We start from the raw sequence: 25,169 nt of genomic DNA, 5'->3' as shown, positions 1-25,169 counted from the left end.
ATGGGCGCTGCACCCCTCCCCGTGCTCTTTGCTATCTATATTTCCCATTGCTGCCTGCTCTCTCTCTCTTCTGTGTTCTCTGGTTTTTCTTGCTAATGTCTCACTGTTCTCCTAATGTGTAGCCTCTATTGTGTGCCCACCTCTCACGGCCTCTAACTAGTAGCAACTTAGTAACCTACACTTACGTCACAGTGCTGGTGTGCTAACACGTAAGTCCCCTCTACTTTTGCTACTCCTTGCCGTACCTAAACTTTCGTTACAGTTTGTAGGTGTGTGGACCCCCAGGGACAATGATTAGTGATTTGGCCCTTGTGACCGCCGCAGCGTCACTTCACTAATCCCACTCAGGCCTCCAAGTCTGACAAGGGCTCCTCCTTCAGATTTAATATGGCATACACAGAAACCCTATATATTAACCAGAGAACAAAACTAGCTAGCAGCAGGCAGATTAATGTGATCAAAATTCTCTCCCGATCTACTGGCACCATCTGGGGGGGGGGGGCATCTTGTGCGTACATAGAAGGCAGGACAGATAGATACAGACAGACTGACCCCTGACCCAAGGTGCCCCAAGGAGTCACCGGAGGGAACTGCAGGGGCCCTATCCCGATTCGATTGGCTTTTTATACCGTATCTCTATCACTCCCCAAGAGGACGTCTCCTCAAGGTTGACTCACACACTCATTGACTCTTCAGTCATATGCTAGACATATAACAGAACATATAACAGGGCTAGCAGCATGTAAAATTTGCCAATCCAATATGCCTTGTAAGTATCACTTAGGATATTCTACGGTTCTTTGCCAAACAATATGAGCTGGCCATGTAAGAAGACTCGACTATAGCATACCTAGAATCCGGTCTGCAGACTGTGAGACAGATGGAGACACAGAGAGATTGTAAGAAGCTAAGGTTCTTACCTTCACCGGTGATGTTGTCTGTGCTTCCCTCTGACCGTCAGGTCCATTTGCTGCCAGGTTCCAGATATTGGAGGGTCTTCTGTTTCGGCTAGCCCACCCAGGAATGCCAAGATGTTAGGGTGGTCTGCAAGTCAGACCCTCAGGGATATTGGATGGTTGCCAGATATGTGGAAACAAAAAATCTTTTATAAAAGCCTCAAACTTCTGTGTGTGAATCAGACCTGAGATCTAACGTGATAGAAGATTACAGTGCGGGGAAGACGGGAAACCTTCATATAGACGGCCGGTGGGGATGGAGTCAGTGACGGACTCTGGACAAATATGTTTCTAGAGCCGCAGTAGAAGATGAAGATGTCTTCCTCATCATGAAGTAGTTATTTCTCCTGTCCCGTGTAATGAATATCTCCTGCAGTATTGCTAATGCCGATTCCAGGGACGGGAAATGAGACGAGAATTAGCATTATGGAAGATGAGTCTATGAGAAACGTATTCAGCTGCCGACTCCGAGGAAGAAACTGCTTGTTGTCTGTGGCCTAAATATATAGGTTTTATTAGTAGATGTAAAGAAGAAAACTAAATACTGTAAAATAATAAATCTCAAATGTTTCCCTTATTATCTCCAGTAATTGTATTATTACACAGGATTTTTATGATGTTACATCGGCTCATCTTCTTCTCATTCAGGTCTCTACAATATCGGATCCTCTCAGTGAAGATCTTCTATATAGGAGAATTTTCCTGATTTGCCCATCAAGGATTGATATGGACAGAGACAAGATGGCGGAGAGGATATTACACCTCACCCTAGAGATCCTCTTCCGGCTTGCTGGAGAGGTGAGAGATTCTGATGATGTCACATAATTCTTATCTATGGGAATAACAGACAGACAGAACTGGAGAGGTGAGGACTCTGGAAATGTCTGTAGTGAGATTTATTAATGTGTCTCTCCTTAACCAGGATTGCACAGTAGTGAAGAAGACCTCTAGTGATCACTGTCAGGACTCTGTGTCTGAGAGATGGGGAAGACCCTTGAGCCCTATCACGGGGCCTCAACCTCACCCCCCTGTACATGAGGACATCAATGACCAGAAGATCCTAGAACTCACCAACAAGATGATTGAGCTGCTGACTGGAGAGGTGACACTGCTGGGAATGCTGGGACATTATACAGTAACGTTATGAAGGGATCGGGGGATGATGGTATCATTGTATGTGTCAGATTTCTATAAGGTGTCAGGATGTCGCCGTCTATTTCTCCATGGAGGAGTGGGAGTATTTAGAAGGACACAAAGATCTGTATAAGGACGTTGTGATGGAGAATCCCCAGCCCCTCACATCATCAGGTAAAGACTAAATACACATGGCCTATAATTTTCTGTATGTAAATAATTAATTCAGTCCTTGTATGTGCTTCCTCCAGATCTATCCATTAAGAGGACAACACCAGAGAGATGTCCCCGTTTTCTTCTTCCACAGGACTGTAAACAAGAAGATCCCAGAGTTCCTCAGGATCATCAGGTAGATGGAGAGAAGGTGTCATGAGATCTGCCCTATGATGTGTAGACGGCTGTGAAGGTCTTGTGTCCAGTCTTGTTTTATCCACCAGTATTATTTGTTTTATACTTAGAATCATAGTTTCAGTTGTATTCAATTGCTTCTCGTGTTTCCATGTGCAAATGAGAATAAGGATGATCCCTCTACACAGTGACATCCATTCAAATATTTGTAGACCGATAATAAGTCTCCGCTTGGCCTTCTTTTAGCAAGATAAACATTCCCAAGTCCAACCCCTTCGCGACATGCGCCGTACTAGTACAGCTCTGCGGGAGGTGCGATTGTGCCCAGAGCAGTACTAGTACGGCGCCACGATTACCGCGGCCTCACGGTGAGGTCCGCGGTGATTGCGTGTGGATGTCAGCTGTATGTGACAGCTGACACCCAGCAGCAATGCCCACGATCAGTGCTATCACCGATCGTCGGCGTTTAACCCCTCTGATGCTGCTGTCAGTAGTGACAGCGGCATAGAGAAGCATCGCACAGGGAGGGGGCTCCCTGCGTGCTTCCCTCCGAACAATGCGATGTGATAGCATTGTCCTGAGGGTCTCCATTAAGACCCCCCGCACCAAGATGGCTGCGGGGTCCTTCCGGGTCCTGCAGGGAGGTGGCTTGTCAGCGCCTGCTTAAAGCAAGACCTTTGAAGCCTCCTTCACTGCCTGACAGATCGCTGATCTGATACTCAACAGTGCTAGGTGTCAGATCAGATCACTCAATCCACAAAAAAAGCAAGTCCCCACTCAGATCTGTCAACGGAAATATAGGGGGCTTCCACATTACTGGTAGCACAAAGGCTCTGGAAATCAAAATGGCTCCTTACCAGCCAAAAGAAAATCAGCAAATTTTCCGCTCCCAAATCCAAATGCCCCCTCCCTTCTGAGCTCCAGTGTGCCTAAGCAACATTTAGCACCCACATGTTTGGCATTTCTGTAGTGATGACAGCCTGCCTAATTTACAGGTGCGTGTCTCCAGAAGCATGAGCTGGGCATAATGTACTGGTCACTACAGTGTAATGGTCACTACAGCGTACTGGTCACTATAACAGCTTTTTGCAATTTTCACTCCTCAACATCCACTGCTGCCTGTTTCTGGAAAACGCCCATGGAGTCAAAATCATCATTACATCTGTAGATAAATTCCCAAAGGGTTATAATTTCCAAAATGGGGTCCCTTATGGGGTGTACATCTGCACTGTAATATGGTGCTACTTCCCTTCTAAGCTTTGCACTGTGCCTCAAAAGTAGTTTTCGACCACATATGGGGGTATCAATGAACTCAGGAGAAATTGAAAAGCAAACTTTTGTGTCCATTTTCTCCTTTTGCCCTTGTGAAAATATGAAATTTGTAGCTATAAAAGATTTTTTTGTGGGAAAAATTTGATTTTTTAAAATTTTTTACAGCTTAATGTTATAAACGTCTGTGAAGCACCTGGGGGTTCAAGGTGCTCAATACACGTCTAGATAAGGTCCCAAAGGGGTCTAGTTTCCAAAATGGTGTCAATTGTGGGGGGTTTCCATTGTTTAGGTGCATCAGGGGCCTGGGGCTGTCTGGCAAATTTTAGCCTGGGGGCAAGCACAATGCAGTGGCCCACTGTGACGTGGGCCGGGGCCCATCTTAAGGCTTGGGTCTCCTGTAGTAGCACTTGAGTATAGCACATGTGCCACAGAGGTACACCTTCTAGCAACCCATTTCATAAAAATGGTTGAGGAACAATAAATACTTATCAATAGAAAAAATGCTATGTTATTGTATCACCACCGATAACGCAAGTAAGTACTCAATTAACAAATTTATTTCTCTCATTTGCTTCACATCAGCGTGTCAGCAAGGGGTCCACAGCATACAATAACATTGATATCAGCACAAATCCTGCCTTGCTGCTGGTCCAGCTCTCTGAACCCTCGGCACGCTATACTACCACCGTCAGTACATGCTAATACTAATTTTACTAAATTATCGGTAGTGGTTGTAGTAGTGCCTATGCAACCAGCCGATATTTCAGCCTCATATTTTTATTTTGGGGAAGAAAAAAAAAACATACAAAAAGGCATGACAGGAGCTATAACAGGTATCTCTTTAAAGCACCATTCCAGCATTTTTTTCAGCTATGGAGTAGCACTTTAAATGTAAGCCCCCTGTCTTATTTTCACCCTGTAGTGGCTCCATCCTTTTTCAGCAGTGCGCCAGTCCTGCGGCGCCATCTTGTGCCCATAATGTCTGACTGGCCAGTTATGTCACAAGCTCCCAATGTATCTCTATGAGAGCCAGAACGGTGCCAGAGTGAGGCTCTCAGAAATGTATTGAGTTGTGACCTCCGATACACTCCATGAAACACTGGAGGGGCCGGAAGGTCCCAAAGGAGCCCAATGGGAGCAACACTGGAAATAGATGATGATGGCAGAGGGTGAGTTTAATGCAGGCTCTCAGAAATATATTGAGTTATGACCTCCGATGCACTCCATGAAACACTGGAGCGGCCGGAAGGTCCCAAAGGAGCCCAATGGGAGCAACACTGGAAGCAGATGATGGCGGAGGGTGAGTATAAAGCAGGGAGCAGGAGACTTACATTTATAGCACCACTCCAGCACTGAAGAAAAACAAATCGCTAGAGTGGTGCTTTAAACGCTGAGAATTCTCATACAGTTAGCAAAGATCTCATCAGAGGTGAACTTTCACAAATAATTTCCAGCACATCTTGAAATTGAACTAGTTCCAAGAGATCTCGCTCCACAGACATGATCATAAAGGCATCAAGCAGGTCTTGTCCCATTGTAACCCGCAGTCTTGTCTTTATGAGTTTAAGCTTGCTGAATGCTCTTTCACATGCAACTTGTGAGAAAGATGGAGTCAGTAAGTACTCATATGCCACAGACAGATTCTCATAGGCAGCTGAATAGACATTGTACTTCATGAGTAATCGGTGACAGCAGAGAAAGCAATTTTTACATGACTTGCATTTACCGTATATACTCGAGAAAAAGCCGACCCGAGTATAAGCCGAGACCCCTATTTGTGCCACAAAAAAACTGGGAAAACTTAGTGACTTGAATATAAGCCTAGGGTGGAAATACAGCAGCAAATATGACCCATATTATGCTGCATAAAAGGTTAATGATGGCCCCATGAGATGCTCCATAGAATAATATGCCCCATATGCTGCTGCTGTGATTAAAAAAAAAAAAAAATGACATACTCACCTCTCATCCTGATCAGGCAGGGACACCGGCGCGCTATGAGGGCCAGGTGCCGGAGTCATCGCTGGCTCAGGCCCTTGGCACTTGCGATATTCACCTGTCCCCGTACCACCGCCGCACATAGCTGTGTCTTCCGGGGCTCTGCAGTGACTTCAGGCTGAGGGCGCGCACTAAAGACGTCATAGCGCCCTCTGACCTGAACATCACAACCAGAGGACGCGGAAGACAGAGCCCGGGGGTGGAACGGGGACAGGTGAATATCGCGTGGCTCACCCTCCCTCGTCATACTCACCCCCTCCTGGCGCGGTCTGCACGTCCCTGCTTCTCCGATGGTCTCCATTGCGCTCCGGCAGCTTGCTCCTGTGTTCAGCCGTCACATGGTACCGCTCATTAAAGTAACGAATATGCGCTCCACGCCTATGGGAGTGGAGGTGCGTCCATATTCATTACTTTAATGAGCAGTACCACTTGACAGGTGAACACAGGAAGAGCTGCGGGCGCCGGAGACCATCTGAGAAGCAGGGACATGCAGAGACCGCATCGGGAGGAGGTAAGTATGATGTGACATCTACCACTCCCCCTCCCCCGTTGACCCCCTGGGATAATGACTCGAGTATAAGCCGAGAAGGGCACTTTCGGCCTAATAAAATAGGCTGCAAATCTCGGCTTATACTCGAGTACATACGATAATTTTGACAACGTCTGTATGTGCAGGTACATCCCATTCATCTCCGTCTCCTCTATATTCTTCTGTAGCTGCAGTTGTTTTTTCTGGTTCATCCAAGTGTACCATCAACTTGCTTTCAGGGAAAACCTCCATATCACTAGCATTAGCATCCAAATCTCCTTCATTCGTATGTAACATTTTTGGAGAGCTGGAAAGTTCACTTGGATCAGCCAAAATCTCCTCAGTATTACTCTTTTGGGTTTCATCGGTTCCCTAAGAAAAGATTTATGTCAGTGAAAGCAAAAGTCTTTGGTTTATAGCGCTTTAATGCCGCACTGCCACCTAAACCAATATAGGTCTGGCCTGTCAGTAGCCCTGGGATCTGACAAGTGCATTGTTTTTTTTCTATGAGTTTTACTGTTAAACATTTGAAAAGTGTAAATCTTTAAAGCAATATGGACATGGTGACATTTGATTGGTCTTCAAACTGCCAAAATCTCCACCATTTTTAGTGGATAACGAAAATGATCATACATTTAGGTGTTACTAAAGATATTCGTGCAGAAACCAAATGAACTTAATATGCTCAAGAAAATCCATGAACTCAAACAAAGTAAAACACTATACAAAGTATATACTGCACCCTGTATAGAGTACGTGTGCATAATACACAGGCACTTTATACAGGGTGCAGTATATATTAACCCCTTCAAGTCGCAGCCCTTTTTCCTTTTTGCGTTTTCGTTTTTCACTCCCCTCCTTCCCAGAGCCATAACGTTTCTATTTTTCCGTCAATTTGGCCATGTGAGGGCTTATTTTTTGCGGGATGAGTTGTACTTTTGAATGACACCATTGGTTTTACCATGTCTTTTACTAGAAAACGGGGAAAAAATTCCAAGTGCCGTGAAATGGCAAAAAAAGTGCAATCCCACACTTGTTTTTTGTTTGGCTTTTTTGCTAGGTTCACTAAATGCTAAAACTAACCTGCTATTGTGATTCTATAGGTCATTACAAGTTCATAGACACCTAATATGTCTAGGTTATTTTTTATCCAAGTGGTGAAAAAAAATTCAAAACTTTGCTTAAAAAAAAAAAAAGTGCCATTTTCCGATACCTGTAGCGTCTCCATTTTTCGTGATCTGGGGTCGGGTGAGAGCTTATTTTTTGCGTGCCGAGCTGACGTTTTTAATAATATCACTTTTGTGCAGATACGTTCTTTTGATCGCCTGTTATTGCATTTTAATGCAATGTCGCGGCGACCAAAAAAACGTAATTCTGGCGTTTTTAATTTTTTTCTCGCTACGCTGTTTAGCGATCAGGTTAATGCTTTTTTTTATTGATAGATCGGGCGATTCTGAACGCTGCGATACCAAATATGTGTAGGTTTGATTTTTTTTTTATTGTTTTATTTAGGATGGGGCGAAAGGGGGGTGATTTAAACTTTTATGTTTTTTACATTTTTTTCATATTTTTAAAAACATTCTTTTTTTTACCTGTGCCATGCTTCAATAGCCTCCATGGGAGGCTAGAAGCTGGCACAACTCGATCGGCTCAGCTACATAGCAGCGATCATCAGATCACTGCTATGTAGCTGAAATGCAGGTGTGCTGTGAGCGCCGACCACAGGGGGGCGCTCACAGCAGGCCGGCATCAGTAACCATAGAGTTCTCAAGGACCTCTATGGTTACTGTCCTGACACATCGCCGACCCCCGATCATGTGACGGGGGTCGGCGATGACGACATTTCCGGCCGCCCGGCCGGAAGCTTTAGTTAAATGCCGCTGTCTGCGTTTGACAGCGGCATTTAACAGGTTAATAGCGGCAGGTGAATAGCGATTTCACCCGCCGCTATTGCGCGCACATGTCAGCTGTACAAAACAGCTGACATGTCGCGACTTTGATGTGGGCTCAGCGCCGGAGCCCACATCAAAGGGGGATTCACGGCATGCGCGGTACATGTACGGCGCATGTCGTGAAAGGGTTAAACACACAATTTTTTGCATATCCCATTAAATACTTTAGGAACAAAAATTCAATTGAAGTGACCAAAGAAAGTATATTAAAATGATGAAATTTATTAATTCATACAAAAATTGATTAAAATAATTGGAACCAAAGTTACTGGATGGTGGAGGCTGTCTTATAAAGTCCACATGTTCATTTTTAATGACCTAGAACATAGCTGCTATCAGTAATTGCCAATGATTATTTTTGGGCTTGATCCTAATAGTGATGAGCGAATATACTCCTTGCTCAGGTGATCTCTGAGTATTTGTTAGTGCTCGGAAAATTCGTTTTCTTCCCCGCAGCTGAATGATTTACAGCTGATAGACAGCTTGATTACATGTGGGATTCCCTAGCAAGCAGGCAACCCCCACATGTACTCAGGCTGGCTAGTAGCTGTAAATCATTCCGCTGAATCAACAAAAACTAAATCTCTGAGCAGTCACAAATACTCTGGAAAACCCCAGCAACGAGTATATTCGCTCATCACTAGATCCTAATTTAAAAAAGGTACATGTGCAAAAAAGGTGCTATAATCCTATAAAGTGCTTAGTGCTGAAAAATTTACTAAAATTTCATTTGTGCATTAAATACAATCATAATATGGAGTAGTAGTTGCGATTTCCACAATTAGCCATCAGATGGTTCTGTTATCCCATACTAAAATATTCTCATAGCAAGCCAAGCCTTTATCATTAAATCAATAAATATCAGATGATTTTAAAGGGAACCTGTCACTTCGTTTTGCCGCTATAAGATGCGGCCACTGCCTTTCAGGACTTATCTAAAGTATTCTATAATGCTGTACATAAGCCCCCGGTCTGACCTGAAAGATAAGAATTTTTTTTTATTATACTCACCCAGGGGTGGCCTGGTCCAATGGATGTCGCTTGTCTGGTCCAGTGCCTCCCATCTTCATGTAATGTCGTTATCCTGCTTGCTTCGTGTCACACTCCTGCGCAGGTGTACTGATTTGCCCTGTTGAGGGCATAGTAAAGTACTGTAGTGAGCAGGTGCTGGGCCTCTCTGACCTTTCCCAGCACCTGCGCACTGCAGTACTTTACTATGCCCTCAACAGGGCAGATCAGCACACCTGCGCAGGAGCGCTACACGAAGCAAGCAGGATGACGACATCGCATGAAGATGGGAGGCGCCGGACCCAGACCTCTGACACCCATCGGACCGCCCCCCGGGTGAATATAATAAAATTTGTTTTTCTTATCTTTCAGGTTGGACCGGGGGGCTTATCTGCAGCATTATAGAATGGTGTAGATAAGCCCTGAAAGCCAGTGGCTGCATCTTATGGCAGCAAAATGAGGTGACAGGTTTCCTTTAAGTATTCAACTGAGCAAATGCACTAATAAGACTGGCACAAACACTATCGTTGCATATATTCACATTAATACCATCTAATTCAGTTTGCTATTCAAAAAATGACATAATACAACCGCCCGGCCCGCTGTCAGCTGTTTGTGGCCTTCCGCTCTCCACTCCTGGGGGCCACAGGCAGGTGTTCTTTCATTGTACAAGATGCAGGGCAAGCAGGCGCTAATTAACCAGCCCGGGGGGCAAATGCCTCTCTGCCACCCAGCCCAGCCCGCCCCTGCCTTCTGCACACTTCTTGGGATTCGCCATCAGGCCCACGGCTTTGAGCAAATCTACTACCGCTTGCACCTAGGACAAGTGGGTATGCCAGTCAGTACTAAAGATGAAAATGTCTTCCGATGGGGTTCCAGTACTATGTCCATTAACCTCTGGAAGGTTGCTGGGGCCCCTTGTAGTCCAAAGGGCAGGACAACATAGTGCTACAGACTCTCCGGTGTTATGAAGACGGTCTTTTCCTTTGCCGACTCTGTAAGAGGCACCTGCCAATATCACTTGGTCAGATCGAGCGTGGTGACATACTGGGCCTGACCCAGGTGCTCAATCAGCTCATCTACCCTGGGCATTAGGTAAAGGTCGAACTTTGACACCTCATTTAACTTACGGAAGTCAATACAGAACCGTTATGACCCATCCGCCTTCGGGATTAGCACAGTCACTCCGGGATTCCTCAATTACTCCCAGCTGAAGCATTTGTTTCACCTCACTCGCGATTGCTTGTCTCCGGGCCTCGGGCACACGTTACGATTTCATTCGTACCGTCACGTGAGGCTCGGTGACAATGTCATGGATGACATAGGTACAACCAGGCCGATATCGGAGGGTCCCCAGATGATATGTTGGGAGTCACCTCCGTAAGCATACACTCCGGGTCCTTCCACGCTTTCAACAGATTAACGTGATACAACTGTTCAGGTTTTCTTTCCCCAGATTGGTAAACTCGGTAGTTTACTTCGCCACTTTTTCCCAAACTTCATACGGCCCTTGCCACTTGGCCATAAGCTTGCTTTCGGTAGGGGGCACCAAAACCAACACCCGATCTCCCACGTTAAAGGAGCGAACCATGGCCTTTTTGTTATATATGCAGCTCTGTGCTGCCTGAGCATCCACCAAATGATTCTTTACTTATAGGCATGACTGCTGCAGTTTGGTCCTGCATGTTGGCCACGTGATCAATAACACTCTTATAGGGTGTAGGTTCCTGCTCCCGTGTCTCTCTGGCTACATCCAACATACCCCTAGGATGCCTTCCATGCAGTAGCTCAAAGGGTGAAAATCCCATGGAAGCCTGCGGGACTTCCTGAATGGCGAACATCAATTAGGGCAACAACATGTCCCAATCCCTTCTAACCTTAGAGACTACTTTCTTCAACATGGATTTGAAGGTTTTGTTGAAGCGCTCGACTAACCCATAGGTCTGGGGGTGAAACACCAACGTGCGTAACTGTTTTATTTTTAGAAGCTTGCACAGTTCCTTTGTCACCTTGGACATAAAAGGAGTCCTCTGATCAGTGAGGATCTCCTTTGGTAGCCAAAGGCGACAGAACATGGCAAACAACTCCCTGGCGATAAGTTTAACTGAGGTGTGCCACAGCGGAGTGGCCTCCGGGTACTTGATGTCGTAATTTACGACCACCAATATATGGTGATTACCCTGGGCAGATTTTACTTTCAGCCCCACGAGATTCAGCACAATCCGCTCAAAAGATACCTCTATGATGGGCAGAGGTACCAATGGACTCCGGTAGTTCACGGTAAGGGAGGTCATTTGGCACACCGGGCATGTGTCACAGTACCTCTGGACCTCCGCGTAGACCCCAGGCCCAAAAAACGCAGTATGCTTTCCTGCGTCTTGGCCCCCAAGTGCCCACCTAGCATGTGGGTGTGAGCCATTTCGAGCACCGTGCGAGGGTAAGATTGAGGCACTATCAGTTGTTCTACCACTTCATCCCGAATTTTGTCAGCCCTATACAATAGGTCTTGGTTGACAGCCATGCGAGAAAAAAATGTTTTTGCACACAGTTGCTGAGCCACTCCATTAACCTCTATCACCCTTTCTTGTGCCCGAGCAAGGGTGAGACCCTGGAGCTGAGCTGTCCCAAACTTACCAGGGGACACTTCCAGCTCGGGGATCAGTGGGGTCTCCTCGACCTCACCTGCCAATACCTCTGGGAGACACCTATAGGGATTACACTCTATCCCGATGTCGGCGACACCTTCAGCAGGTGTCCCTGACTTGGGATCTTTGGGTTCCATGCCCGGAATATCATATACTTTAGGAGGGTTAACCCTGGTCTCCCACAGGGACCAGATCAGGGGTAAGTGTCTTCCCAATACAGTCCCATACGGAAGAGTCTTTACCACTCCCACCACATGTCTTATCTCTCCACACGGGGTGGAAAACGTAACCTCCACGGTCGGGTACTCTCGGAGTTCCCCATGTATGCATACCACCCCCACTTTCCATTCATGTACCAGACTCCCTAAGCTCCACGAGTCCAAGAGAGCATCCGTCTGGTACCTGTTAACGAGTACCTTGCACAGCTGGGGTTCAGTACCGGTGGTGCCTACAGTGGTGCAGACTGGCTGGGCATACATAGACACAGGGTGAGTATACTCACAGTCCATGGGTTCAGCTGTCAAGGGGCAGTTGGCATTCACATGTCCAGGGCCCTGGCACTGCCAACACTTGATAGCTGTGGTGCAACTGGACCTTGGGGCCGACTTAGGGGACACGGGACTGCTGTCACTCTCCCTTTGGGTTCCCCCTTTGGTACGGGCTCGGTCCTGATTGGCCCCAGTAGAGGGACATGGATTTTTCCCAGGCTCCTGGGATGGTGGGGCCCAATGTGACAGCTGTAATGGAGCCATGACCCGTATAAAGTCCTGAGTGGCCGTGTACCGCTTAATCAGTCCCATCACCTGGTCCAGAGTGCCCGGATCCCCACCCAATGCTGTATGGCATGAAGGTATTAAACCCCAGTTGGGCAAGGTTCTCACCTTTTAGCGTGGCGTAGTCCTGGGCGTCCTTCCAACTGAGGTCAAAGTAGGCCTTTAGCGCGTCACCCCTCAGGAATGGAGCCACCACTTTGGCCCTCTGGGACGTTGGCAGGTTCTCAGCTCTGCCATGTGCTCATGGAGGGTGAGGAAAGCTTCCAAGTTGTCTTCCTGACTCAGTTTCCTCAAAGCGGAGCAAACCTTTTCTCGGGCTGCAATTTGCTGCTGCAACAGGTTATTGGTCTGTTGCTGTGCGATGACCAGCTGCCTCAGGTTTTCCTCCATTTTGTCCACAGGCCTGGATTGCAATGTGACAAGCCTAATGACAGGCATGCAGCTCATGTTGGGGTATGCCTCATTTCACACTGCCTGCATTTTCCAACCAACTGTAGTGCAGAGGGGTTTGTTCAGTGTGACAGACAGTGACCACTGGAAAAGTTCACAGCAATCGTGTTTTAGTGTTGTATTGCCAAGTTTTTAACACTAAGGTTCGGATACGGCTTTAAAGAAGGCTACTACTTGCGATATAACGCAATTTTATTTCAAAGTACAAAATTAAAGGAATGGTATGATTGAATAGTATGATTATGTACACCTTTGTATATTTTAAGATACAAAGTACATACAGTATAAGGATTAAATTCATATAATGATTAAGTGCATATAAGGATTAAATACATATAATGATTACGTACATATAAGAATTAAATACATATAATGATTAAGTACATATACTCACATCATCCGTCACCAAGGAGCTTTTAAACATCATCCGTCTGGAAAATCAGAGAAGCAACACCAAGACAGAGAACCCCTGGAAAATTCACAACACTGCATGGGCATCCCCAATTATGCAGGTATCACAACACTGTACACATGTAAGTACAGGTACACCAGTTTATGCTTCTGTCTTAGTCATGTTTCTCTGGCCTTATATTGTGATTTGCACTATGTTTCATTTGGTTTCACCCTGCCCTTCAAGTGGCCAGCTTTCTAGAGAAGATGAGACCAAGATATCAGTCATACATCAGACAATGGGCCATAAACCCTTAGATACATAAAAGCCCACAAGGGTAAAGGTACCGTCACACTCAGCAACTTTGCAAAGAGAACAACAACAATCCGTGACGTTGCAGCGTCCAGGATAGCGATCTCGTTGTGTTTGACACGCAGCAGCGATCTGGATCCCGCTGTGCCATCGCTGGTTGGAGCTAGAAGTCCAGAACTTTATTTCGTCGCCAGTTCAGCGTGTATCATCGTGTTTGACATCAAAAGCAACGACGCCAGCAACGAGCATAGGGGGCGTCGCAGCGTCTCCTTCTAGCCAGTCGGTACACTCCAGCTGTTTGACATGGAGCTAACAACCAGCGAGAACGAGAAGTGAGTCGCCGTTACGTCACTGGATCGCTCCTGCATCATTCTGGAGTTGCTGTGTTTGACGTTTCTACAGCAACCTAAACTGTGACGCTCCAGCGATCTAGTTTAGGTCGGCTCGTTGTCTATATCGCCGCAGCGTCGCTGAGTGTGACGGTACCTTTAGATTAAACTACCACAGACAGAGGTTAAATAAACCTTGTTGTACAATAACAAACAAACTTAAAACTTTGTAAACTCAAAGGTCTTCAGACAATAAATAAACAGCTCTCAGGATTGTGTCACAATGAGCATTGTCTGTCTGTAAATGTATGACAAGAAATGCTGCTCTGTAATGGTCTGTATGCGTTCAGTATATTTCAAAATGGACTCAAAATAGCCATTTTTATATTCACATTACAATCCACCCTTGGCTATTTTGAGCCAAACATTATTTATACAAGGTACCATATCCTAAGGGGATGGTTTTAGTGGATGATTGGCAAAAGGATAATAATGGAAGTGTTCCCACTTCTCTTTCCCGGGTTTCACAACTATCAGCACTTTATTTGCTCCACGAGCAATTACTTCTGCAGGTTCTGAAGGACCTTTGTCCCCCAGATTTTTACACCATCATTGATAGGATGTGAGAATCCAAATCCTTTAGCAAATGTAATCTGATGGGCACGCCTCTGGTCTGTGCCCATTGCTAAGTAGCTTTTTCTCCCAGGAGTCCATGTTTCTGGTGTGCCCACTGAGTCAATTCGAGCAGTCCCTCGGTGGTGTCAGTCTTTGAACTGGATTCAGCAACTGATATTTTGGAATGTTCATCTGCTACTGAGTTGAAAAAGTCTTTCCAGTGTACCTGAAGCACAATAATCATGAACATTAAACACAGTCACTTTAATTCTTTGTAAAATTACCCAGAAATCTTGCCACAACTTTCCCCACACTACAGGATTGTTCCATTCAGTAGTAGTAGGCACAATCACACGGGTCTCTAATAAATTCTGTAATTATTATCTTCCGCCCACTGAACTGTTTTGGATTTACATAAATCAAACTGGCCAAAATTAAAGGAATGGTATGATTGAATAGTATGATTGTGTACACCTTTGTATATTTTAAGATACAAAGTACATACAGTATAAGGATTAAATTCATATAATGATTAAGTACATATAAGGATTAAATACATATATATACATATATATATTAAATCCACACTCACACAGTGTACAGCATACGGCATCTGGATCACAGCCGGGAAACAAAACAGTCCGTGGGTGTCCGGTTGCCGAGGGCGATGACACCACCGTATCACGCTGCGGGGTGCCAGGAGCTCATTCTGCTGGCTCTGTGTTAAATCACACAGACTGAACTTCTGCAGAGCTGACTTCTCCGCAAGTTGCAAACTCCAAACTGACACTCCCAACCCCATGCTGCAGGGGTTTTAACCTGGAATCTATGGCCATGGGCCACTTGCAAGACCCAGTTTGGAGGGAACGGACTGCCCAGCTACCTTCCTGTAGTCAGTTTAAGAAATAAATGCCCATAACAGATTTTCCTGAACAATATCTTGGTCAAATAGCTTGACAAGGCCCATGCTTACTTTTACTTTGCTTTGTGACTCACAGGCATCCCGTTGTGACCACAAGGCACTCCAGCGGGTCTAATAGGACTTAGTTCGAATCTTGGGAGATACATATCACCCTCGCATATGATCCCCCCGCCTCACAGCCCCCTTATATTAGTAATGTCACCTGTGTGGCCCCATATATTAGTAATGTCACGTATGTGCCCCAATATATTAGTAATGTCACCTATGTCCCCCCATATATTAGTAATGTCATCTATGTGCCCCATATATTAGTAATATCACCTATATGCCCCATATATTAGTAGAATCATAGAATGTTAGAGTTGGAAGGGACCTCCTGGGTCATCTGGTCCAACCGCCTGCTCAAAGCAGGATTCACTAAATCATCCCAGACAGATGTCTGTCCAGCCTCTATTTGAAGACTTGCATTGATGGAGAACTCACCACATCTTGTGGCAGCCTGTTCCACTTATTGATCATCCTTACTGTCAAAAAGTTTTTTCTAATATCTAATCTGTGTGTCCTCCCATTCAGTTATATCCCATTGCTTCTAGTCTTTCCTTGTGCAAATGAGAATAAAGATGATCCTTCTACAATGTGACAGCCCTTGAGATATTTGTAGACAGCTATTAAGTCTCCTTTCAGTCTTCTTTTTTGCAAGCTAAACATTCCCAAATCCTGTAAACGTTCCTCATAGGACATGGTTTGCAAACCAGTCACCATTCTGGTAGCTCTTCTCTGAACTTGCTCCAGTTTGTTGATGTCTTTTTTAAAATGTGGTGCCCAAAACTGGACACGGTATTCCAGATGAGGTCTGACCAAAGGGGTGTAGAGGGCAATAATGACTTCACGTGATCTAGACTGTATGCTTCTGTTAATACATCCCAGAATTGTATTTGCCCTTTTTGCTGCTGCATCACACTGTCAACTCATGTTCAGTCTGTGATCTATTAGTATACCCAAGTCTTTTTCACACGTGCTGCTGCTTAGCCCTATTCCTCTCATTCTGTATATGCTTTTTTCATTTTTATTGCCCAGATGTAGTACTTTGCATTTTTCTCTGATAAAAATCATTCTGTTAGTTGCTGCCCACTGCTCCAGTTTATTTATATCTTTTTGAATCCTCTCTCTCTCTTCTCTAGTATTAGGTATCCCTCCTAGCTTTGTGTCATCAGCAAATTTAACCAGTTTACCCTCAATTCCTTCATCTAAATCATTGATAAGATGTTGAACAATACAGGGCCCAGGACAGAGTCCTGTGGTACCCCGCTTGAGACATTCTTCCAACTGGATGTGCAGCCATTTACGACCACTCTTTGGTTCCGATCACTAAGCTAGTTATGAATCCACCAAACAGTTGCCTTTTCCATTCCATACTTAGTCATTTTTTCAATAAGGATTGTGTGAGATACTTTGTCAAAGTCTTTCCTGAAGTCAAGATATACTAAATCTACAGCATTTCCCTACCTGATCCACCCAGTCAGTGATTCTTTCATAGAAGGAAATTAAGTTAGTCTGACATGACTTATTAGTTACAAACCCATACTGACTCTGTTTAATCACTTAATTCTTATCCAGGTACTTTCCTGGTATAAACCTCAGACTCACCGGCCTATAGTTCCCTGGGTCCACCTTCTTTCCCTTTTTGAACAACATTTCCTCTTCTCCTGTCTTCTGGGACTTTAGAGAGTGGTTCAAAAATGTCTTCTGCTATTTCCTTCAGTACTCTGGGATGTAATTCATCTGGACCCGGAGACTTGAATTCATTTATGTTAGCTAAGTGTTTCCTCACTGTTCTGTGTATTTCTGTGTATAGATATCCTGGATTCTTTTATTCCCTTAATAGGACAGTGAAAATCAGTGTATGTTACATTTTCTTTCTGAGAGAAAACAGATGCAAAATAGGAATTTAAAATTCGGCCTTCTCAACATCCTTTCTTACTGTTTCATCATTTTCATCCTTTAAAAATCCTATAGCATCTTTGACTTTTCTTTTACTTTTGACATATCCCCAAAATAATTTTTATTGTTTTTGACTTCTATTGCAAGCCTTAATTCATTGTCAGCTTTAGTTAATCTGATTTGTGCCTTGCAGGCTCTGCAGACAGCATTATATTATTCTTTAGATATGCCTCCCTCTTTCCATTTGATAAACATTTCGTTCTTCCTTTTTAACATGTGTTTAAGTTCTGTGTTCATCCATCCTGGTTTCCTTAAATGTTTCCTATTCTTCCCTATTTTTGGAATGGTTAACGATTGTGCTTTGAGAATCTCATTTTTCAAGATTTCCCATCCTTCCTGAACATTTTTGTCCTTAAGGATATCCAGCTATTGTGTAAATCAAGTTTATTGAGTTGCATGTAAATAACACAGTTATAATCAGATGTTTAAATGCAGATATAGGCAAATCAGGGTAAAATAGATACAAAAATGAACAATTGTATACTAAAGGTTTCAACTTTCAAACATTCAAACATTGATCAACAAATCATTAGGATTATAACTTTGTGGACAAATTACCTCTGTCGGAGGTCTGATAGTATGAAAAAGTTGCTGAAGATGTACATATCACAGGCTCTCGCTATTCGGTCAACGACCAGCCCTAGGTGGGGCCAAGCCGCCAAACGGAAGCAAGAGTGCTTAGACTCGTCCGGGCGCTCAGCGCCAGTAATGGACTCCACACGGGGCCCGGGCAAGCAAGAAGAAAGCAGAAAGAGAAGGTAGAAAGGAAAGGAGGAGAATAAGAGGAGGAAGAGAGGAGGAAGAAGAGAAAAAGAGAAGAAGAGGGAGGGTGGAGAGAGGAGAGGTGAGAAGGAGGAGGGGGTGGGGTAGGGCAGGAAGGATCTGGTCTTCAGTCCCAACCAAGTTGAGATTATTGTACTTTTAAGTTAAGGTATGGTTGTTAATGAATTGTTTACTGCCTAGGAGAGTTATGATTATGGGTCACAGGGGGACCAATGGGGCCAGTCAGTAGCCAAGTGTTAAATTCCTCGGATTCTCTAAAAGCGATCCAGGGAGACCAAGTGTTGAACACTCTGTCTGTGGTTCTAGTTTCCTGGCTGATCAATTGCTCCATCCTGTAAATGCGGTTTAATTCAACCACAAAGTCAGCACGTGAGGGGGACGTCGACTGTTTCCAGAGACGAGGGATCACGTTACGTGCGGCTGTTAGGAAATGTCGCAGTAAACTTTTCTTGAATTTGGCGATGGAAAGGTCACATACAGACAGCAGGGCCAGTTCTATGGTGGGTTGGACTCTATGGAGAGATAATTTGTTATAAAGTGCAAAGATGCCCACCCAGAAGTCGTGAATAGGCGGGCAGGACCACCAGATGTGGGAATAGGTACCTCTATCTCTCCAGCATCTCCAGCAAATGTCGGGGGTGGTGGGAAACATAAGGTGAACACTAGACGGACATCTGTACCATCTGGAAAGAAGTTTGTAGCTTCTTTCTTGGTAATCTGAGCAAAGTGAGGATCTAAAGGTAAATAGCAGACTCTTGAGGCGTTCCTCCGGAGTCAGTTGCGTGTTTAATTCATTGTCCCATTTCACAAAGAATGTAGGGGGGTTAAGTGAAGTTGGCTGACAGCCCTGGAACATTCCATATAACAATGAAACTGTGTGGGAGAAGGGACCCCCACCCAGGCACATGGACTCAAAAGGAGTTAGCTGTCTGAAGATGTCAGCCCGCCTAGATAATACAGTGAGATAGCTTTTGATTTGCTCATAGAAAAACCATGAGCCCTGTGGCGGTCTTCCGTCAGCAAAGATAGCCCCCAAGGTCTTGATTGAGGTTCGGTCTACGTAGTCATGAACCACCGGACAACTGTCTCTATGTTTGTGAAGGAACATGATCCTGTCCTGACCTGCTGGAAAATCCGGATTTTCAAAGATTGGTGTCAGGGGGCCTGGTATAGAGGAAAAGTTTAATTTTTGGATGCCATGTTTAACAAACTGAGTTAGGTGTCTAGTAATGAAGGGCTGGTCATCTCCTCGGGTTCCCTTAGTGCCCTCTCTCCAGAAGTGCGTCGCCGAATCATGTCCCAAGAGTGTCAGTTCAAGGCCCACCCATCTCTTACTTGATTTATGATGGAACAGGTCAAGGACACAGGTTCCAAGAGAGGCATAGCTATAGAGTAAGAAATCCGGGAGGCCCAGCCCTCCGGACCGTTTATTCCTGCACAGAAGGTGATATGCCAGCCGTGGGCGTTTACCGGACCACACAAATCTAATTATCGCTGATTTGAGCCTGGAAAAGAAGGAGGCTGGAAGGTACAAGGGGATGGTCTGGAAGAAATAGAGTAGGCGGGGTAAAGGATCCATTTTGATTGCATTAATTCTTCCAAGCCAAGATAAGTGAAGTTTGTTCCACTTCTCCAGGTCAATCTCTGCGTTGTGTAGTGCAATTTTATGATTAGCATCGTATAAAAGTGAGGACTTAGCGGTTAAGTGTATTCCTAAATAGGCCAGGGAGTCTGATCGCCATTTGAATGGGAACGAAGAGCATAATTGTGATACTAAGGGGGGTGGTAGCGAAATATTTAGCATTTCGGATTTGTGTGTGTTAATTTTAAAGTTACTAAGGGCACCATAGTTGTTTAATTCTAATAAGATGTTAGGAAGGCTAGTGATGGGGGGAGGTGACATACATGAGTAAGTCATCAGCGAATAATGCTAATTTATGATCTTCTAATTGGAACTTCATTCCTGCTATAGAGGGGTTGTTGCGAATTGCAACTGCCAAGTGCTCCATAGTTAGCACATAGAGTAGGGGGGACAACGGGCACCCCTGTCTCGTGCCGTTCCGTATGCAGAAAGGGTTAGACAATGAGCTGTTTACCCTGACCTGGGCTGAAGGGGACTCCTATAAGGCTTTTATACTCCACAAAGCTTTTTTTTGTAGTCCGATGCCTTTGAGTGTTTGGCACATGAATTCCCAATCCACTCTATCGAATGCTTTTTCAGCATCTATCGATAGTAAACACAGAGGGTCGCCTTTTTTGTTGGCTCTGTCAATCAAGGAAATAGATCTGATGGTATTGTCCCTAGCCTTCCGGGCACAAAACCCACCTGGTCTTGGTTAATTAGGAGGGGTAAGAGGCTATTAAGTCTCTTTGAAATCATTTTGGTGTAGATTTTGACATCGATGTTTATAAGTGAGATGGGGCGGTAGTTGCTACAGAGTGAGGGATCTTTACCCTGTTTTGGAATAACCGTGATGTGAGCCATAAGGGCCTGGGGGGGAAAGGAGCCGCCTGAGAGAATGTGATTACATGTTGTTAGGAAAGGGGGGCACAGTAGGTCTGAGAATAGCTTATAGAAGCCTGCTGTGTAGCCATCTGGGCCAGGACTCTTGCCCAGTCTCATGTCTTGAACCACAGAAGTGACCTCGTCCAGGGTAAAATCCCTCTCCAGGTCCTCCAGGTGCTCTGGGGGAATTGAGGGTAGTTTATTGAGTTTGATGTATGCGTTAATTTTCTCTTGAAATGCAAGGGTGGGGAGATCTTTAAAACGGCCTTTAATGTTGTATAGGGAGCTATAGTAATCAGAAAAGCTAGATAAGATCTCTTTGGGGCTGTGGACTGTTTTACCCTTGGCATCTTTAATGTGTGGTATGAATGTCTGTGGGCCTCATGGATGTAGGGCTCTCGCTAAGAATTTGCTGCTCTTGTTCCCCAGAAGGTAAAATCTGCTTCTAATTCGTTCTCTAAGACAACGTGACCTCTGGTCCAGAATTGTAAGTAGTTTCTGTCTAGCTGTAGACAGGCTCATCAGAGTAAGGGGGGACAGGTCCTGCTTATGTTGCGTCTCTAGTTTGTGGATCTGTGAGGAGAGGTCAGCTATGATGGCTAGGCGTTCTTTTTTAAGACGGGCTCCCTGAGAGATCAGTATGCCACGCAGGACGCACTTAAGGGCCTCCCATTGTGTTGAAGGGGGTGATGGATCCCCAGTATGGTTTGCCATAAAATCTGTGATTGCACCCTTTACCGCTGACACACAGATCGGGTCCTGTAATAGACTTTCATTTAGACGCCAGGAAAAGCTAGATCTTAATGAGGGATCTAGCCGTATTGAGAAGTAAATGGGTGCATGGTCGGACCACAATACAGAGCCTATATCTGCCGTCACCTCAAGATCTAGTAAACACTGAGATATAAAAAAAATAGTCAATTCTACTATATGTAGAATGTATATGGGAGTAGAAACTGTAGTCTTTTGTGCCTGGGTGGAGAACCCTCCATATGTGCACCAACCGCAAATCATATAGTTGTTTCCTCACTTTTTTAATTGAAGAGGGTGGATATGAGGTCCTGCCCGACGAGACATCGACCGCAGGATCCATTGGAAGGTTGAAGTCGCCTCCGAGGATTATCGGAAGAGCACCTGCAAATTTCTCCAAGAGTCGTCTGCATGTGCCACCAAATCTTTGCTGGCCCTTGTTGGGAAAATATACGTTTGCCAATATTATTACACGTGATCCCCAAGCCACCTTCAAGATAACATATCGGCCCTCCGTGTCGATTGATGAATCGAGAATCTCAGGGAGAAAAGTTTTGTGAAAGCCTATTGACACTCATTTGGATTTAGAGTGAGGGTTAGTGCTATGGAACCACTTAGGGTAGTAGTGTGAAGAACAGTTAGGGGTCGCGCCAGTTTTAAAATGAGTTTCCTGGAGCATTAAGATTGATATATGTTGTTTATGGTTGGAGTACATGAGTTGACTCCTTTTCTCGGGAGTGTTCATCCCTTTGACGTTGTGAGAGCAGAGATTAATTCCAGCCATGTCAAAGTTGAGTGTCTGAGGCAGGATAATGTGGGCCATGGGACCAGATCCTAGGAGATTTTAAATGAGGATGTTGAGACGGGCGTATTATAGGGAGTTGGAGGAGAGGGTGGGTGAGAGGGGGGAGGGGAAAAAAGAGAAGGAGGAAGAAGTAGCAAGAAAACTGAGAGAAAGAGAGAAGAACTAAGTGTATGCTAAGTGAGTACTTAAGGTGTGTAGCCATGGTGTGGCCCTCCGGTGGGAAACCACCTGGAGAACCACAAGCGGGGTGGGAAGAAGCCGTCGGGGAGAACTCACCCTCGACCTTCGCCCCCGCAACCTGAGCAATAAACAGTTGTAACAAACTTTGGTAAACAGCATCTGAGTCTGATTAAACTATGGTTAGGTTTTCCTTGGGCATAGGAAGCGGGGAAGGGAAAAAAGGAGGAAGGAAAGGAAAAGAAAAGAAAAAAAAAAAGGGGGGGGGAAGGGGGGCAAAGGGGGAAAGGGAGGGGAAAGGGGGGGGAAAGGGAGGGGAAAGGGGGGGGAAAGGGGGGGAAAGGGGGGAGGGAGTTCGGGAGGGGGGGGAAGGGGGGGAAGAGGGGGGAGGGAGGAAGGGAGGGGGGAGGGGAAGGGGGGAGGGAGGGGGAAGGAGGGGTAGTAGGGAAGGGGGTGAAGATTAATAGGAGAACCAACAATTCACTAACACAATCTCAGAGTCTAGTAAACAGGGCTATAAACTGTTAAGAGGTTACGCACGACAAGACGCGTACAGTTCGAATCTAGATCGGTGTGAAAATCAGTGGAACTTATATCCATCTATAAAAGTGTAAAAGAAAACATCACAGGAGAGGAGAGCGTTTGACGAAGGCTCCTCTCAGGTTGGGTCTGGAAGGGAGCCAGTCTTCTTGTGCTGCTTGGAATGCTGAGCTTTTAGCCATCTTGGAGGGATATCAGGGAGTTGGGGCGAGCGCGGCCAATCCGGAAGGTCAGTCATTGGTAATTCAAAGGTTCCCAGAAATTTGGCCAGGTCGCCCAGGTTGCGGAAGATAGCCGTCTTCCCACCTTTAAAAGCGATCAACTGGAAGGGGAATCCCCATCTATAAGTAATGTCTCTGTCCTTGAGAAGAGACAATAAGGGGCGTAGGGCTCTCCTGAGCTGTAATGTGCGCCTAGATAGGTCGGACAGTAGTAAAATCTGAGTTCCACGGTGGTCGATGGTGCCTCTCCGCCTGGCAGCCAGCATGATGGCCTCCTTAGTTTTATAGTAATGAACTCTGCAGATGATGTCTCTAGGTCTCGATTCTGATGTCGGTTTGGGTCCCAGGGATCTGTGTATACGGTCGAACTCGATTGAGCCGCTTTCAGCACCATCGAGGAGGTCAAGGAATATTTCCTGAACAGTAGAATCCAAGTCAGGGGGACCCACGGACTCAGGGAGGCCGTGAATTCTGATGTTGTTGCGTCTGTTGCGATTTTCTAGGTCCTCCATTCCTGTCGCAAACTCCTCCAGTCTCTGAGCGTGGCTAGCTATAACCTCTCTGTGGGTTTGTAGTTCCTGTAAAATAAGGTCCTGGGACTTTTCTACCTCTTCCACTCGAGTTGTGAATTCTGATTTGAGAGCTTGTAGCTCTTTTTTGTAGGAGTTTTCGATACGACAGGCACAAGCCTCCAAGTCTGATTTAGTAGGGAGAGATCTGATGAATTTACTGAGTTCGGAAACAGACATGTCATCCGGGAGCTCGCCACCATCATCCCCTTCATTGGTCATTCTGTCAGGGGAGCCCTGGTGGGTTGGTGGATCATATGTGTTAGAACTATCGCCTGAGGACTTAGTGGAGGATTTGGATCTTGTATTCCTGTGTTGGCCATTTGTATTAAGAAAGCGATCCATGTTGCCAGGAAGAGGGCCAGAATCTGAAGGCAGACCAGGGAGCTTTTTGTTCTTGCCCATGCGCGCCTGAGAAACTTTAGTTGCTAATAGGTGGATGCGGGGGAGATCTGGAGGGCATTTGTGCCTACATTAGATAGGCATTCCCCCCAACAGCAGGTCCCTCTCCCCTATAGGAATCCTGGGTTCTGTGGGGGGGGGGGCAGGCCCGAGGCTTTATGTCCTGTAAGCGGTGCAGTAGGACAGTCCGAGTTATGAATAGGCCAATATATATGAAAAGAATGGTCAGGGCCTATAGGCAGATGGATTGAGTCTTCTTATCTGAAAAATTGCGTCCCTGAATGGACAGATTAGGCAGATTAAAGCTGTTATCAGAGGAGCTCAAGGGGTATGCGTTCCGCTCCTTCTCGAAACTGTCCTCGATCACCGCTGCTGGCCCCTCGTAGTTCCGGGTGGCAGAGAGAAGCCCCAGTGGAGCACAAATCACAACAAGCCCTATGTGGAGCTGAAATTAGACTCTAAAACCTGCCTCCCACAGCCCCAGGGGACACAGGGCGACTCTGATGAGACTGTTATGAAAATTAATTAGCTGGTGAAGCTGATGTAGGGGTCTGGAAGGTACCCCAGCCGTGCTGCAGGCTTCTCCCCCGACAGATGCGATGTAGACTAACCTTAGGAGGGTTCCCCAGATGCCAATCCGTTGGTCAGTAAGATTGAAGGAGCAGCGCCCGGGAGTCTCTCCCCACCGGCGGCGTGAAGAACCGGGTGGGCGGTAACAGACAGGCGGCTTTCACTCACCGATCAGTGCCTCCGGCTATCGCGGTAGTAGCGACGCCTAGTT

The 25,169-nt window shown here is 45.6% G+C and overlaps 3 protein-coding genes across 5 annotated transcripts in view; 1 reads left to right on the top strand and 2 right to left on the bottom strand.

Annotated features, from left to right (window-relative positions):
• The window catches only part of LOC143767747 (uncharacterized), a 336,680-nt gene that overhangs the window by 78,579 nt on the left and 232,932 nt on the right, over positions 1 to 25,169 (bottom strand). The gene's annotated exons all lie outside the window — the stretch shown is intronic.
• Positions 1 to 25,169, bottom strand: part of LOC143767730 (uncharacterized) — a 598,000-nt gene that overhangs the window by 401,309 nt on the left and 171,522 nt on the right. The gene's annotated exons all lie outside the window — the stretch shown is intronic.
• LOC143767733 (uncharacterized) overlaps positions 1 to 25,169 on the top strand; it is an 87,810-nt gene that overhangs the window by 37,986 nt on the left and 24,655 nt on the right. For both annotated transcript variants that reach the window (XM_077256230.1, XM_077256228.1), the window contains exons 2-5: positions 1,605 to 1,754; positions 1,879 to 2,058; positions 2,141 to 2,264; positions 2,342 to 2,439. In XM_077256230.1, coding sequence (XP_077112345.1) covers positions 1,605 to 1,754; positions 1,879 to 2,058; positions 2,141 to 2,264; positions 2,342 to 2,439 — 552 coding nt within the window. The remainder of the gene's footprint in view (positions 1 to 1,604; positions 1,755 to 1,878; positions 2,059 to 2,140; positions 2,265 to 2,341; positions 2,440 to 25,169) is intronic.

This window comes from Ranitomeya variabilis, chromosome 4, assembly GCF_051348905.1.
Source record: "Ranitomeya variabilis isolate aRanVar5 chromosome 4, aRanVar5.hap1, whole genome shotgun sequence".
In the NCBI taxonomy this organism is placed as follows: domain Eukaryota; kingdom Metazoa; phylum Chordata; class Amphibia; order Anura; family Dendrobatidae; genus Ranitomeya; species Ranitomeya variabilis.
This window is presented reverse-complemented; position numbering and strand designations above follow the sequence as displayed.